The sequence below is a fragment of the Seriola aureovittata genome, chromosome 3 (assembly GCF_021018895.1).
Source record: "Seriola aureovittata isolate HTS-2021-v1 ecotype China chromosome 3, ASM2101889v1, whole genome shotgun sequence".
Lineage (NCBI taxonomy): Eukaryota > Metazoa > Chordata > Actinopteri > Carangiformes > Carangidae > Seriola > Seriola aureovittata.
The window spans coordinates 2,531,948-2,549,552 of record NC_079366.1 but is presented as its reverse complement, the minus strand read 5'-3'; the positions used below and the strand labels follow the sequence as shown (position 1 = coordinate 2,549,552).

Here is a 17,605-nt window from a genome sequence, read left to right as displayed (position 1 = left end):
TTTAAGTTGCATTCATTCTTTATTTTTTTCTTGTATTAATCATTCATACTCCAGCATTTATTTTGCATTATTTACACTTTGCTTTTCATATCACAGGTTTTGACACTCTCTTTCTCATAGGAACCCCTGTGACAACCTCATACCCACTCTCCCCTCACAGACGAGACGACAACGGACGGCCCTTCTCCACAGACATCTGGGGGTGATATTACCTGATGGGAAAAAGTGATGGGAGAGAAATCCACATTTGGAGAAGGGAAAAAACTGGAAAATGGTGAGTCACTGGTAATAGCTCTTTGCTACATTGCTCACATGGTTTCAGACACTGCACAGCGTGGATCAAAGCCTTTAAACCAACTGACATTATTTTCCTCCAAAGACAAGATATACATGCTGATAATTTGTCCAGTCATAGAGACTAGAACACTTTTAACCCCACAATAACAAAATCATGGTGAATCAGTCTCTATTCATTCAATTTAGCAAGTCCAGAGCAAAAGCAATAAATGTAGTTATGACAATTTCTTGTTCAGTTTAGAAATCAAATCCTTTTTTTTTTTAATAACACAAAGACAAATTAAAATCAGTGACTTAGTGATGATACAAAATCAGTGTTTTCCCGAGTCACTGCAGTGTTTGGGTCGATGGCGTGACAAAACTCCTACACCACAAGAGGAAATGATTTTTGTAACATTTTTGTCATTTTCATCATGTCCCCTGCACTTGAGCCATTCTATGGTTAAAGAAGATCGGACACGAGACCAGGGTCACAAATGCTGAGAGCTGCAGTTGGCAGAAAGGCTCAGTGCAGACCAGTAGCGGGACAGGTGATATGTTAAAAAATGAAGTTGTTCTTTACCTCACAGAAAAAGCAAGTGTACAAAAGTTTGACTTGCTATTAAAATTCATTATGTTAAACAATCAGATAAAAGTCTACCGTCAAATTCCTTTTACAAAGAAAAGATGAATTCATCTTAAAATCGGCTTAACGTCTGTACACAATTCAAATTCAAAAAGACATTGTATTTAACTGTCTTCGAAAGCCGATTGTACCAAATGAAATGGGTATAATTACTAAAAAACATAATTGTACAAAATGAAAAAAAGGAAAATTATTCTATAATAGTGTCAAGAAAATGCTAAAAGTATAACTACAGTTCATGTTAAAAAGCAATCAAGAAGTTACTGTACAGGGAATACCATCATCAATCATCACCAGAGTTAGAAGATGACGGCAACCCTATGTACTACACAAATAATATCCTAAACTGGGAACATGTTGGTAGTATACACAGTACACAGATTCTCTTTTCCACAAATACCCACAAGTCTGCACAGTTGTCCTTGTTAGGACATTGCATTGACTTCCATTCATTGTGGACAGCCTACCTTAACCATGACTGGGCTTTGGTCCACATTAGGACTACTGGTCCCAACAGGGTCAGTGTTTATACCAGAAAAAGTCCCAAAGAGGAAACAGACACACACACCTTGTGACATTAGCCCCTTTTACACAGAGGCCCTGTTGTATTGCCCTGAAGAAGACCCTTCATTATGGTGCCTTTGCTCGGCAGCTTAATCCTGCCCCCGTGTGTGATTTCACATATATAACATGCTGGTTCCAGAGTCAAAGGCATAATGTTTAATAAAACAACAGCAGCATCTGTCTCTTTTAGAAGACGTTGATTCAACTCTGTGAATACCTCTGCTTAAAGACAGAACCCCCCCCCCCCCAATTCTGTGTCTGTGTTTGTAACTTTCATACAGAACGGTGAGGCAGAGTACATGCTCAACAGTCCGGCCTTGAACAGGCTGTGTAAAGGGGGCTATTGTGATATGGGGCCATTTAAAGAGCCAACCCAGAGAATGGGCAGTGTGTTCTCAGTTGGTGGATGAGGAGCTTAGAAGAAAAGTTGTTATCAATGTTGCTGAGATAAGAATGTCTTATTGATTAGTCATAGATTAAAGGCCCCATATTAGAAAGCTTTCTGTTGTTTTTGCATACACTCCACTTCTGTGGCTAAAAATAAGGCTTTTCATGATGCTTTGTCCTGAAAATGTTTACCAAGAGGAATAATAATCTAAAATAATTAAATGTCCTAAACTGACAAACATACTCACAATACTAAATCTCATTTAGAGGTTCAGATGAGCTGCTGTTCTCAGCCCATCTGAGTCAAATGAGGTAAATCCAGAGTGGAGGCCTGATTGGATAGATTACAGTTACATCTTTAGTGTTGGCAGCCAATCAAAAGCAAATTCAGGTATGATATATTTCCTGAAGTTAATGAGTCGTGAAATGCTGGCGGCCATTCTGTACTCCCCATATTTCTTTAAATGATACATACTACAATACCCCTGATCCTCGGCTGCCATTGCCATGGAGGAGAGGCCAGTGCGAGGTACAAATCTTAGAGGTAACCACTTCAAAAAGCTTCGTCATTACTGTTGAGAACAAAAGCATCATAGTTGCAGATTTCACCCACAATTAAAGCAGATTTTAAGACTTTACTTATAGCCTGCTGTTAGCAGCTCACATGACAGAATTTGAATCTCAGTGATTAGATGTTTCTGGCTGAAACGTACCGTGGGCGTCCATCTTGTTTTTAAGTACACGAGCTTGTAGCTTTGACTTTTATATCAAAGGACCAGATATTTTCTAACACAGTTCTTAACCTTTAGTACCAATGATTTAACCAGAAGAATTTCATGCCAATCAAAGCTGGGAGTCACGTAACACTTCAATGGGTCAGATTCAGAGTCTCTCCATTAAATGTCTGTGATTACACACAAAGACGGGAGTTTAAATGCATATAATATGGAACCTTTAAAGTTGTCTGTTGTCTGAAAAAGTCCCAACGATGGTCTTATTTTTTGTGGGTGACATATTGATGGTGAGTGTTGTGTTGTAATACTAACTAGTCAGTGACAACCACAGATTAAAGTTTTACCAATCCCACCAGGACCAAGCTAAATTGATTTGAAATGTGTTTTTTCTGCTTGTGCAGACCAGGTCGTGACCTCTCTTGTGCTCTCCACCCTCCTGAGCCTTCTAACACTCTGCTCAATCTGAGGGGCTTTCTGGCTCTTCATTGGTCTGGGGTTTTACACACAGTGAAGCTCATTCAACTAGAGGAACTTAACACTGAGGCCTTGAAGCGAATTCTCAGAGCTTGATTCTAGGCAATCACCTTCATCACATCCTCAGTATTTTCTCACTGGTATCCCACTGTTGATGGGATACAGCAGCATCTATATCCAATGAAACCACGTTAACCATCAAAAGGGACAAATATACAATAAAGACAGATGTAAATACTGGTTCCTGTGAATCTAAGGTTAACTTGTACCACAGTGGCTCAATAGTAATAGGCCCAAATGACGAGGCCTTAGTTTGGTCTTTTGGCATTTCACAAACAATCAGAAACAAACAACGCCTATTACAGAAAACCATTGAGTCAAAAGTAAGAGGTAACATAAGGAATGACATTACATGAGGGTTATAGTACCGATAAAAAAGTAACACAGGTGGATAACTCAAAGTAACAATTGGATTTGTTCCATTAGCTTACAGGCGGAGGTGTAGTTAATCAGAAAAACCACAAGAGGGAGCAACAGCACTAAACTTCAACCCCAAGCAGGCAAGAAGCACATCGTCTGTCTCCTGTCGTCACTCTTGGTTTCCTTGTTTTTATTAATAGCTAAAAGTACCTGAACAGTACCATACAAGTTAATTTTACTCTACTCCTACCCTATACTACATTCATTCACCATCATTGGCTCTTTCTGCTACATTATTCCTGTTCTGCTCCCTCCCGTAACCTCCCCCACTGCTCCAACTTCTTTCTCTTTGTCCTTTCAATCCCCATTTTCTACTGAACTGCTCTGACATTTTACCATTCTTTTATATTACTCTCTCTCTCTCAGTAAAGTAAACTTGTTTTGACCTTAATATTAGTACCGATTCATTCACACTTTGCGACATTTAGTACCTAGCTGTTTAGTAGCTGAAACCGTGAGTGCCCTCATTCTCCTTCTGATTTCTTATATTCCTCCTGTGCATTGTTTTCCTTTCTGTGATGATGCTTCCTCAAACTCCCACTTCTGTTGATGTGCTTGTTTGAAAACTGTGAAATTTGGACAGACTTGCATTGACAGGTGAACCCAACGCCGACTCAATCAACACCTTGAAAAGTGGTCACTTTTGCAAAACATAATCAATGTCTCGTACAACCAGAAATGTCCCCCCTGCACTCATTTTAAGTGCTGGCAGAGAGAGTCTTTCTCAGTTCAGGACCTCCTCTTTTCCTCACTGTTATTTTCATGGTGAGGCCCCACTTCTCTTCCTCTTCTCCTGGTTCACCCGTCCAGCCTCAACTGCTCTCTCACTGATGTCTCCTCCTTCTCTGCTGGCCGTTATGTCCTTTCACTTTTCCATCAGTCCATCATCCTCTGTGATGCCCTGAGCTCTCAGCTCTTCCAGGACGTTGTCGAGGTGTCCGGGGTCGGGGAATCCGTGGCCCGTCAGGTTGGAGCCAAACTCTGTCTTATGGTGGACCTTACAGGGAAGGGAAAAGTTGCCTTTAGTTTCAGTGGCAACAAATCTAATGTGCATGCATCACTCACCACGATCAAATCATTCTTGAGTGTTGAGTCTCACCTCGTTCCAGATGACGGTGTCGGACTCTCCTGTAGTGCTTGATGTACCAACTGAGAAGATCAATCTGCGGTCCCATGCTACCAGGAGCAGCCTCAGTACCTGACGACAAGGTAGGGTTAAAGATGAAATGTCCATTTTAAAAACAACTTTAAAAATGTATCTGTATAAACAACAGATGTAGGCAGATTAATGGGTGTCTGAAAAGCCCCTTTTTCCACTGGTCAAAGAAACCCACTGAGACCCGGGAACAATCAGCGTTCACCGGTCACATGACTCTGCAGTAGACAGAGTATTTATCAGCTCCGGCTTCGATCAGCATTGATGTAAATACAACACCTGGGTGAAGTCATTCATTTTCACCCCTTTTCCTGCTGTGACGTCTTTCAGAGCACACACACTGTAGACACACCTGTCACCTGTCCAGCACGGTGCTGTTAAACCAGAAACACCGCGGTTACACCTTCCTCTGAGAGTGAAGCTGCAGCCCTGAAATCAGTTTTAAAACCACACAGTCACTGATCGAAGCGTCTCACACAGAGACTCTGACACTGACAGGAGCAACAACCCCGGGGACAGGATGTTTTCCCAACAGCCCACTCTCTCTCCCGTGTCTGTGTGTGTGTGCTCTGTGATGACATCACTCCTTGCACTCATGTGTGTCCTCAGTCCGAACAGAAAGACAAACTGGACTGGCAGTTTTACTAGTGAGTTTACCTTGCGTCCTTTCTCGCTGTCTGGGAGGTAGCAGTGTCTGGGGAAGCCTCTGGCCGTGAAGGGCTTCCCTGGGTTTGGATGCTCTGGTCCCTGAGAAGAGGAGGAGGAAGTGTTAACATTATTAGCTCTAACAGTGTCACACGACATGGAATAAAATAAACACTACTGTCAGCCCAGATCTTTTCAAGTACCTGAATGCCTGGTGGGATGTTGTAGATGATGCGTATGGTTTTGCAGTCAGGGTGCCCTGGTAGAGAATGAGGGATGACGTGGTACTCCATCTTCCCTGCCGGTTGGTTGCCTGTCTTTACACCATAGATGGTTTTACACGTGGGACACTGAAGACTGAAAAGAGAGATTGATTACGGGGGTTATTCAATTAAAACCTGTGAGGGAATGAAAAGGGGTGTTATGTGTCTCTAACCTACCTGCCGTCCTTGTTGCCATTATTATACATAGCCACCAGACACTGGAAATGGTACTGGTGTCCACACTGTGCAAGTCGCCCAACTGAATCTGCCCTGGAAACAGGCCCCACCCCTGGACCTTTGTATCCAGATGGACCCCCCAATGGCTCCATACAAATGGTACAGTCCTAGGGAAGACAAGGAAAGGGGAAAAAAAGAAAAGTCATTATGAAAAGCTTCTCTCTCTAGATCTGAGTTAATACTTCAAAGATATAAAATATAAAGATGCATTCACTAACACATAACGTACCTCCTCTGGTGGACTTTTGACTTTCTGCAGGTACTTCTTCACCACCTCCTCTGGAGTTTTACCTGCAGACAAAGGGGAGAGGGAACAGAGAGGAGTGATGAATGGATGGCCGTTAACCTGCGTGAACACCTGTCTTCTCATATCCACAGAACAGCCTCGTCACTGAGCAGAAAGGCGGGTAAGAAACAGAGAGAACAACTGGTGAAGTCTCTCTTTCATCGGACTCAGGCTGAAACTATTTTAACGCTTTACCCTTGCGAGCTTGTTTCTTGGTGGTCTTCCTGCAACAGTGTCCAAAGCCTGGCACTGGTTTGATGTCACTCTTGCTGACGGGCGGAGGATGCAGCACAAGTTTAGGAGGCCTCGTCAGGCACACGGGCAGAGCGGCGGCACTCATCAGAATTCCTGTGATCCCTGAAACACAAAAGATAAAAACAAAAAAAAACATTTGTTAGAAGAGAAATCCTCTTTGGTTTCTTCTATATCTACGGCAGTCGGTTCCTTGGTGTGTGTGTGTGTGTGTGTGTGTGTGTGTGTGTGTGTGTGTGTGTGTGTGTGTGTGTGTGTGTGTGTGTGTGTGTCTGCTCACCGGCCAGCGCAGGGTGAACAGGACTGGATCCACTGAGGTTCTTCACTGGGACGGTGGGCACACTGCAACAGAAGACAAACTGTCAAGTGAAGTGTATTTCGCACACTTCTCTCCTCCCAGGCCTATAATGTCTCTCTGATCAGACATTAGAGGTTGGCTAATAGTCTGCGACTGAATACTCACTTTGAAAAACTGATGACTGTCATTCTCACAGTCAGAAGTCACCGAAACCAAAATTCACACAAAGACAAAAAAGGAAAAGAGGCAAACGATGTCAGCTGGATATACAAGTCTCCTGTGTGCCTCTGTGTTCTTTACAGAAACATTGAAAAGGGACAAGAATTGAAGAAAACTTCAAAAGTTTGTCAAAACGACACAAAAAGCAGCTTAGTTCTCCTCCTTCCTCTTTCTGCCGTGTGTCTGTTGTTCTCTCACTCCTTCTCCTTCTCCTCTGCTTGTATCTCCGTGTCTCACAGCGAGCTGGAGAACATATGAACGACCACACTGCGCCGTCTGCGTGTGTTTATGAGAGCTAATCCTCTGAGTTTCCATCTGCTCACTGAGCTCACAGACATGTACGTCACACAGGTGCTTTCTGGGGGATTACCTGCTTCATCACAAAGCCCATCATCATCATCATCATCATCGTCTCTAAATGACTAACACACGTCACACAGATCACTGTTTTTCATAAAACTGGATGGGATATATATCTGATTCATATCTGTTCACGTGTTTGAGCTTTATTCTTACAAACGGGGGGGGGGTCAGGTGATAATAAGTACTCCAGCTGACAGATGTATGCACTAACACCACTGTTCAGCAGTGGGTCAGTGGCACATTAGTCCATTATAGACCTGCTCAGGCTGTAGAACACACACGCACACATTGTGAGTGTGTGTTTGGCATTACAGTCTATATTGCATAGAAAACAGCTGCTGAAGAGGAGAGAATAAACACACATGCTAAAGACGTGTGGAGGCAGTAAGTGCCAACTGTCTGATTACAGATCTGCTGTTAACTTAAGCCTGAGGCTGCGTCCACACTGCTACATTTTTATGTTAAAATGAAAACCATCTCTGTCCACACTAACACACCTGAAAACACACACATACATGAGCATTCACGTACACTGTGTACGCTGGTGTAAACAAGAAGCAGGCTGTCTACTCTGCAGTTGGTTAGTCACACAAAATGCTCTGAGCAAGGAACAACAGAGACAGTTGTAGTGTTAAAAAACAGAATTTAACTGAACAGCTTCTAGAAAAGACAATCAAGAAACTGTAATTCATTATCACAAACTCTGGGGTTGTGTTTTATTTTGAAAACTCTGCGGTTGTGTTGTAGTCTGGGATACAGAAGCAGAAAACTTAATAAATGATGATGTGGACACCCACGGTCTCTCTTATCTCTCTTATCAGCCTGGACTACCAGTGGTGAACACAACATGATAATGAATTACAGTGTTGCTGACTGTGTTGTCTTTGCTAGCAGCTGTTGATCACTTATATTCTCTATTTTAACACTTCCACTGTCTTTGCTTTTGCGTGCGTAGTATTTTGCGTGACTAATCAACTGTAGAGAAGACAATCTGCTTCCTGTTTACACCGGCTCGCACATGCTCAGCGTACGTCTACGCTCATGCATGCAAGTATTTTCAAGTGTGTTAGTGTGGACGGAGATCTTTTTCAATTTAAAAGGAAAACGTAGTAGGATGGACGCAGCCTTTGCTCCATATTAAAGGATAGCAGCGCTCATGTCCACAGTCCTCTCATCTACCAACTGAGCTATGAAAAGGGTAACAGCTCAAACCTTCGTACAAATGCAAATGCATTCACTCCAACTAACAGACTAGTGTAGTCAGTGCTGCAGACTTAACAGACGGGCAGAGAGCGTTGATGATCTGTTGTTTCCTGTTGTTGGGTTAGCTTTAACAGGCTTTCTGTCAGAGCACTAAGCTGCTTTCACTTAACCCCACTCAGTGACACATGACAACACACTAGTGAATGACTCACTGGGGTGTGTGGATGCGTGTGTGCATGCGTGTCCGTCTAAGTCTGCGCTAATGTGGATGACGGAAAGAGTATGAGGAAAGTGTGTGTGTGAAATGAGGTGTTACTTCACATGCTCCAGAGAGAGAAAACAAAGCAAAGTGTGAGTAATAAAACAGTAAACATACAGAGTGAGGGCTAAACAAACACAATCACTGATGGTAGATGTCGACACATGATACTGGTTCACTCTAAGCTTCCACAACACACTGATAACTGGAGCTCTATCACAGATTAACAGAACAACAATACACAGAGAGGCCAACACCACAGTGGATTACTACACAGGGTCAGATACACACACCTTCCATGGGCCTCCACTTTAAACACTGAGCTACAGAGCTACACTCAACAATGGGACACTTATTGATTCGTGCACATTATTTAATACTTGTACTACATTGGATACCTGCATAGGTGGACTGGTTTATACATGTGCCATCTACAGGTACAGTCATAAATAGAGATGAAATCGTATAAAAATTTAACATCCCCATTATAGTGACCAAAATGATCACAGGTATCACGGTGTTGTTAAAATCTTTTTTCATGGAAACTAAAACTAAATAATTAGCAGCACATTTAAACATTAAAATGATGTACAACACATCTGTAGGACGACTGTGGCTTAATTCTGTCTCATCTAGGTGAAATAACAGTAGACAACTCTTTTATGTTTGATGGGATGTGCCAATCCCACAGTCAGTCGTCAGAAGGCAGCTCCACAACAGCACACAGTGAGAATACACGGCTAAATGTGGTCGGTATCACACCTTAATCACATCAAATTTCCATCCACGTTGATCAGATTAGTCCGAACGTCGCTCTGTAGCGCAGCAGCTCTGCTGTCGTATGCGGTCAAAGTAGTTTAAGATCTTAAACTTGTCATGGAGATTTATTTATGACAACATATGAAAGACAAACACCTTATAACCGTTATAAATAGACTGCCTGTGATGATGGATGGGAAACACTTATGTTAGAACTGTGCTGGAGTAAGGCAATGAGTGACGATGACAGTGATGTGACACACATACACACACTAATCACTTGTTGCACATCACTGGGTGTATTAATAACTAACAGGCTGCTGCGTGAGCAAGGAAGTCTTTACGGAATGAGGTAAGGAAGAGTTAAACCAAGTCTGATCATGTATAATCTTGTCACCATAATTTTGATTAGCAAGACCACTACCATCCAGGAAAAGATCTGAAAGGAAAATTGACTCAATGGAGTAGTCAGGAGGGGAATAACAGGGCGGTGTCTTACCCCAGTCTACCTTACATATACATATACAGTATATGATATTGGAATTAGTGAGCATATGATGTAGTGCGTGACACGTGGGAGGAGTTATTTTGGGCGTGTAGGATTTTTCTGCATAGATAGTGTTGGCTTTTATTTATGCCGAAAAAATGTTTCCATACTAGAGCGTCCTAAAGTTTTTCTACAGATGGTTCCTGATTTAATTAATTTTTTAATTTTAATATTTTATTTCTAAGTATTCTATTTTATTAACATGTAAGCTCTAGCCAGAAAATGAATGTCTACAGTCTATTACATCTACCAAGAGAAGCATATGTATAAAAACAGTACATGTACAAACATACCATGTATACATATATGCATGCACAGACACACATGCACATACACAGAACACTCCTGATAAATAAGACAGAATGGTTGCCACATTCTATCAAAGGTTGTAGAGCGAAGACAAACAGTAAATCTAATTCTCTCCAGATGCAACAGATTAGTGACCTTGACTAGCCAAGTCTTAAAAGAAGACACATCTTCAGTTTTCCAAAGGGTTCAAATCTTCCTCTTTGCAGTGACTGTGCAATATTGTATTGTGTTTTATGCCGAGTGACGGGCCGCGCCTAGAATGGCAGCACATGGATTTGATGTAACACACTTATATACTTAAGAAAGGCACTTGAAAATATCTTGCATATCAGAATTTCTTTACTTTGGGGCAGAAACAGAAAAGGTGACCTCAGGTGCCTTCTGCTGATTTACATTTGAGGCAGATTGTCTAATTGCATTCATTAAGTTTTTGTGTAACTGCTTGTGTTTTTACAACATTTAACATTTTAGAGACTTCCGGCTTGTTTTGTTGAGTAAAAAAGGTTTGTAGTAAAAGTTTGTATAATAGGAAGTTTTGTTTTGGTATCAGTATCAATATCAAAGTATTGTATCAGCACAGGTATCTAAAAATAGTTTATTTAACTAATTATTTACCACTTTGCTTAATTACACAGCCATTTATCTATATATTTATTTGTGTCTGTCTATCTATGTCAACTTTGGTCCTCCATAAAATATGAACCAAAATGGAGGAAGTATTAGGGGAGTAACAGGAAACCAGGAAACCCTGGTGGAAAACGAGACCAATGAAGAAGAAAAAGAAAAAGCCCGAGATCTTTGAGAAAGGAAGATCCCGTCCCTGCCTGAGGGGAATGGCCTGAATGGGACTTCAGTCTTTTGACCCCCAGTGACCTCAAACACACCCTCCTCCCCTCCGCCTGCTTCCCACCAGATCACACACTCCCCCAGCTTTGTCTCACATACTCCCTCCACCCCTCTTCCCTCCGCTCCTCCTATTCCCCCGGGCAAAGATGGACATCAGCTGGACTGATTTAGACACCAGACAATAACACACTCCCACACATTCTCACACACATATTGTCACAAACACATAAAGCCTCCCATACATGGTCTCACACACACACACACACGCACACACAAAGTTTTTCACAGACAACTTCATGATGTTTCAAGCTGATTTTCTCTGTTTTAGTGAAAATTATTTGATGTGACAAAACATGGTAGACAGGTTTGCTGTTGTGGATTGAATGTGTGAAATTTTTAAATTTTTAAAATTAAAATTAAATTAAAAAATTAAATGCAAGCTCTGAGAAGGACATGCATTTGTTGAATAAACAATGACAGACTTAATTAGCTCAAACAATACAAAGTAGAGCTGCATAATTAATCAAAAAATAATTCAAACCCCAATTTGGCAAAAACTATTTTTTTGATGAAGGTAAATGGTGTACGTTGTTAGCACCATAAGCATTGTGCTGCTACAAAGACGCCGCGGCCCAAAAATCATATTCTCCATAAGTAAAGGAACATGATGTCACATCATCATGATTTTTATTCTTTTTTTAAGTGAAATGAAAAAATGATCATTCCAACTAAAATCACAAAATCTGACAAAAAGAATCTTAATATGATTTTTTTTGTTTGTTTTGCTTATCATGCAGCATTAATTCAAAGAAAGCTCAAAATTGGCTGAGGATGTTCAAAAATGATGAAAGACCAAAACCAGCAGTCCGCCTCAGACACCCGACGACACAGGTCTAACTGTCTGCCTGGTCTCCGTCATTCCCCCTTGAGGTTAACCCAATGCTCTCCCATCCATCATTTTCTATTATTGCTGTTATGTTGTTTGCATTAAGAACTTAAAGCGTATTAACAACAACACAATCCAACAAGACAAAGGGAAATGATCATGTTTGTGGTGCATGTCTTACGAGCAAAGAGTTTTTTTTTTAAATCTGCATGCATCCAAAGATTACATGTGGAGCACACTGATGAGACAAAATATTACTCACATGCTATCAGCCAAAAGCAAAGCAAACAGGAGCACAGAGTATCGTTACCGTCAGTGCCAAATGTGATTGTTTACACGTGTCACAACTTTAACCAGTCACATTCTTTTAACTATTATCAAACAGGGCTGGATGATTCATCTAATTTTACTTTCTACTACGATTTTGGCTTCCAACAATTATGAGAACAAGATAATGGAGATAAAAACGATTATTGTGCCGCATTATGTTTCGCAACACATTTCCCATTTTTTGAAATCTCTTTGTTTATTTTATGTTTTTTTCTTTTTTTGGTGGCGCTTGATATAAGCTTTACTATCAACAAGCTGCTGCCAGGGCTGATGTGTTGTACTTGATCTAATTTGTTTTTATGAGTTTTTATATTATATATTTAATTGTATACATTTAGATAGTATATATTTCATTTATCCATCTCATATTTTATTTTATTTATTTTTTAATTTGTTTTTCCGTTGAATTGTATTTTAAGTTCAATAGAGTCCACGGTTAAAAAGACAGTTTTTTTTTTTTTTTTTTTTTTTTTTTAAGTTCAATAAATGTGTGGTGTTTCCTAAGTCAATGAGTAATCATGGTAAATAATCATGATCTCAATTTGATCAAAATAATTGTGATTATGATTTGTGCCATAATGGAGCAGCCCCGTTATCAAACATTGGAGGATATTAGTTTTGTCAGGGTGTCGTTCTGCATGTTTTCCCAGAATATGTGAAAAAGCAACAGATGAGATTCGCCCGTCTGCTGTGCACAGCATGATTCAAATCAAGCTGTCGTCTGTAGCCTGTAGGTGAACTGAACACACTCTCACTGTACATTTCTGCTCCTCTTTTCTTATCTGTCAGACTCCCCTCAACATACCAGTTTTTACCTCCACTCATTCATTTCCTTTCCCATAACCCCCCCATAGAGAGAGAACACACATTCTTCACTGCAGCTCTCATCAAGATAGTCAATATTTACTTTTGATGTGTGTGAGAGAGAAGGACAATGTGTGCTTGTGTGTCTGTGTGTGTTTGCTGTCCTGATTTCTTGCACCACTGTCTGAGCTATCTTTGACAGTTTGCTGACTTGCTTCTTTGTCTTGTACCCCCACCCGTTCCCATCGGCCAAGTAATGTCTATGTCTGAGACTGTCCACACACACACACACACACACACACACACACACACACACACACACACACACACACACACACACACACACACACACACACACACACACACACACACACACCTCCCTCTTCAGGATTGTGTTTGTCTGGGGGTAGCAACAATGCTGACTGGAGAAGTACCATTGTCTACTCTCCCCCACCCAAAAAATATTCACATCATTAACATGCTGTTATATCAGCAGATCCAGCTATATGATGGGGTGTTCCACCACATGGCACCCACCCCAAGCAATCCAACCTACCATAATACATGCTACTGAAGTATGGCATCTGTATTCATAAGGATAATTATATTTAAACTTGTATGGGGCTACAACAGTGACTGTAACATTTTGGCATTGAAAACAAAACCTGAACTGAAAAAGAAAACAATGGCATTGAAAAATTTGTATTGGAAAAAAGTTGTATTGGCACCGACATAAATATTGTCTGCTTCTCTCTGCTGTTGTTTTCTTCATATATTAACCCGGGTTGGGTTAAGGTTAGCCGTGGAAAAAAGTGCTGGCATTAGCTAGACTACAGACTACAGCTCAGACTACAGGAGTTTTAAAATCCTAGTTGAGTTTGAGTTAGGTTGCATCACACACAGGAAAAACTTCACAGATGTTTCTTCTGTCTAATCTTAAAAACATGAACACACTACAAGATTTCAACACACAATATGGGAAATTATTATTATTGTGTGAGAGGGGGAAATCAGGAAGCGATGCATTACCTCAATTGATCTCATCGCATTTAATCCCATGGAGAAGCGGGCGTAAACAAAACGGAGACTGTGGTGCAACAACTTGTTGTAACTGTTGTACTGAGCGAGTCTGGATGAGACAATGTTTGGGGAGATGTGGTCAACACGGGTTGTGTCAGTTTTAACATCTATCAACAGTACTATGCTAGCTAACGTGACCTGAGGAGTCTGCGAGTCCACGAGGTTTAAGACTGTGAACCTCTCATGTGACCAGATAATACGGGCCGAACATCTGAACCGACCAAGGTCCAGGACCAGGTCGCTCCTCCGACTGTCAGGAGGGGGTGAATCAGGGTTAAATGGTCCAAAAACGCCTGCAGTCTGAGCCCTACTTAATGCTGCCCAGACTTGGGTCATTCAACAGTTACTGTGGAGACCAACAATGAGGCTGCGAGGGGCCCGGGCTGCTGAGCCATGACGGTAGAGAAGAAAGGAGAGGAGCCGAGAAGGAGAGGAGGGGGCAGGGAACAAGCGACAGGGATGGGGGCTGGGAGGAGTGGTGGGGTTGGGGGAGGGGATGGGGCTGTGGGGATGTGTCTGAATACCGAGAAATCTACACCATCTTCATCTGACCTTGTTTTCAGTTCGAGATGATTATCTGTAAGAATCCCATGTTTTGGCCTCTGGTGGTGAACTCAGACTGAAGAGGCCTCACTTCCTGTGCATAGGGAGGCTTTTTCCCACAGAAGTGAACAAACACCTGCTGTTTAAACCACCAAATAGGAAAGCTTTCAGGAAATGTCTTTAGTCACTATTGTATCATCATGGAAATTGGAAATGTATTTTTTTTCTTTCCTGTTACAGTACTGAAGAATCTGTTTGAAGAAGTTGACTTGTGACCGGAAGCTGATTAAAATCAGCTTCTGTGGGTCAATGAGCAACACTTTCCTCTCAATGGTATGACTGCGAAGCTGGAAACAGCAAGTGCAAAAGGTCAGCACTTCTTGGGTTGAATTAAAGAGTAAACAATAGTCTGAAGCCGTGTCAGCTGTTCTAAAAGGCTTTTCTTAAGCACAGCCGTGCTTTGTGCTAAATGCTGATGCCAGTAAGGCAACTTGCTAACGTACAGTCACGTTACCATGTTCATCATCTTAGTTTAACACGTTATTTCCTGAATGTGGTATCTCCCAGTGTTGAGAACAGTGGTTGAAACGGTTCTGTGGGAGTCAGAGTGGACTCCTCACAGAGCTGCTCTCTTCTCTTTGCACTGTGCATACCACCACATAACATAGCTTTAGAGAGAGGGAGGTGCTGCTAGCCCATGGCCTTCACACTTGCACCAATGGCATGAACACATACTTACACACTGACAAACACACATAGTCCACAGGAATCTATGTAAACAGTTACAAGGTCAATTTACTATTTCAAAACTTCTGTTTGGCGTAGCTTCAATTTGTATGTGGATTCTCATCAATCTACATTTAATTAAATTCTAAGGTCACCAGAATTTACTGCCTGCTAGTACTGCTGACACAAGACACATGACCAGAGGGTAGGTGCTACTGGACCTCAATTGTTTCAGTATTTAAAATGATTTTTCATTGTCTGCTGTCTGTTATTCTGTCATCTTCAGAAGGAACTCATTAACATCATCAATTCCATCCATGTTAACAGCATTGTGCTCAACACACCCAGTATTTAATGACCATTTTCACGACAAACAAAAGGTCTAATACCCCAAAATCCACTTGATCAACTACAAACAGACATTTACAAGAGGAATGAATGTGAATCTAGTCACACCTCTGAAATCACATCACTCAGTCAGTGCAGAGTAACAAACACAACTCACTGTAACAGAGGACTGCATGACAGAGGAAAATGTCCAGCATGAGACACACATTGCGATGACAATATGGGATAGTATTTCAAGTTTTGCATTCTGTGCGTATAATCCATGAAAACAAGTCAAGTGTCTGTTTTGTAATTACATTGATTTCAACATTAACACCTAACATTAACACTCCACCTTAACAATAATATCATTTAGTCAATAAAGTATGCTGTTATTTGCATCTTGTTCTGAACTGTCAACTAAAAAACAAGGGCACCGCTAAATGTTGCTCAGCATTATATTCAACATGTTAACTGGTTGAATTGAAATCTGAGTTTAGAAACAGCCAAACAGCAGGAGATTTATGATATTACACTTCTTTGTGATGTGTATTGTGAAAATTCCTATTGCAATAAAAAAAAATTATAAAATGAAAATATGGTAACCTCTGCAGCCCTCATCATCATCACCATGTAAATACCAATAAAAGGCTTTGAATGAAGCTACTGGTGCTGTGTGTCTCCACATGTTCCACATGTGTATGTTATTCACTTACCCTGATGCTATGAGTGCTCTGGACTGGGCCATGGCAATCCTCTGTAACGCTGGTCTGCTCAGCCCGGCTAAGCTGGATCTCTGTGGCAACGGGGCATGGCACACTGTTGCCGTGGACGACACCATGCGTTGCGGCTTCATCACCATTGGCGACGGAGATGGCACTGGAGAAGGGGGTGTGGTCACATTGCTGGCAGGGGTAATTAATGTACCAGTCGGCACTGATTCACCGGCTGAAGATGAAGAGTGCTTGGCCGGAATGGACGGAGGGTTCAAATTTGGGTTGGATGATGGGGGCTGAGGAGGTGGGAGGGATGGGGGAGGCGGCCTGACGGAAGACGAGGAGATACCCAGAGAGGACGTGCAAGTGGTGAGGGCAGCCAGCGACTGAGCGAAGAGCTGAGCGTTCCTTCTTGGTGAGGCAGTGTTTTTGGAGATGGCGAGGCCGTGCGGCAGCGTCTGATAGTAGCTGGAGTTCTGAGGCTGTCCTCGTCCCAGTGTGGCCGATTTAGACGGACTTAGAGGTTTGGAGGCTGAGTTCTTAGGTCGCTGCATGGTTAGCGAGCGTCTACCTAGAGTCTGTAACCCTGCAGCTCCTCCCCCTGCTCTTCCTGTATTGGTCTTCACACTAAGGACCAGCATGCACTGCTGGCAGGAACAAGGCTGGCCCAATCCAGTAGCCAGTAAGCCTCCATTAGGATAGACGGATCCAATCCCCATGCTGGCCCCTGACACTCCAACACCCAGCAAGGCTCCTGTTAGCCCTCCACTTGCTCCTACACCTCCTCCTTTGGGAACAGGGAGAGGACCAGACACTAAAGGGTAGGCCATGTCAGCACGCCTCTGGATCCTCCGACATCTCTGGCTCTGTCTGTTCACCTGCAGGAGCAAAAAGAAGAAAAACATGTTGAAAATGTTGTAATGTTCCAGCCTGAAAGTTAAATATCACCCATCGATGGCTGGTTCAGTCTCTCCCTCTGCTAACTCATCC

General features: G+C 42.0%; 1 protein-coding gene across 3 annotated transcripts in view; it reads right to left on the bottom strand.

Annotated features, from left to right (window-relative positions):
- LOC130166221 (E3 ubiquitin-protein ligase DTX1-like) overlaps nucleotides 1-17,605 on the bottom strand; it is a 38,381-nt gene continuing 20,776 nt past the window's right edge. For all 3 annotated transcript variants that reach the window (XM_056371656.1, XM_056371655.1, XM_056371657.1), the window contains exons 4-12: nucleotides 16,616-17,493; nucleotides 6,681-6,742; nucleotides 6,344-6,505; nucleotides 6,092-6,153; nucleotides 5,803-5,969; nucleotides 5,566-5,719; nucleotides 5,375-5,464; nucleotides 4,661-4,759; nucleotides 1-4,558 (exon numbers count right to left, since the gene is read on the bottom strand). In XM_056371656.1, coding sequence (XP_056227631.1) covers nucleotides 4,427-4,558; nucleotides 4,661-4,759; nucleotides 5,375-5,464; nucleotides 5,566-5,719; nucleotides 5,803-5,969; nucleotides 6,092-6,153; nucleotides 6,344-6,505; nucleotides 6,681-6,742; nucleotides 16,616-17,493 — 1,806 coding nt within the window. In that variant the 3' untranslated portion in view covers nucleotides 1-4,426. The remainder of the gene's footprint in view (nucleotides 4,559-4,660; nucleotides 4,760-5,374; nucleotides 5,465-5,565; nucleotides 5,720-5,802; nucleotides 5,970-6,091; nucleotides 6,154-6,343; nucleotides 6,506-6,680; nucleotides 6,743-16,615; nucleotides 17,494-17,605) is intronic.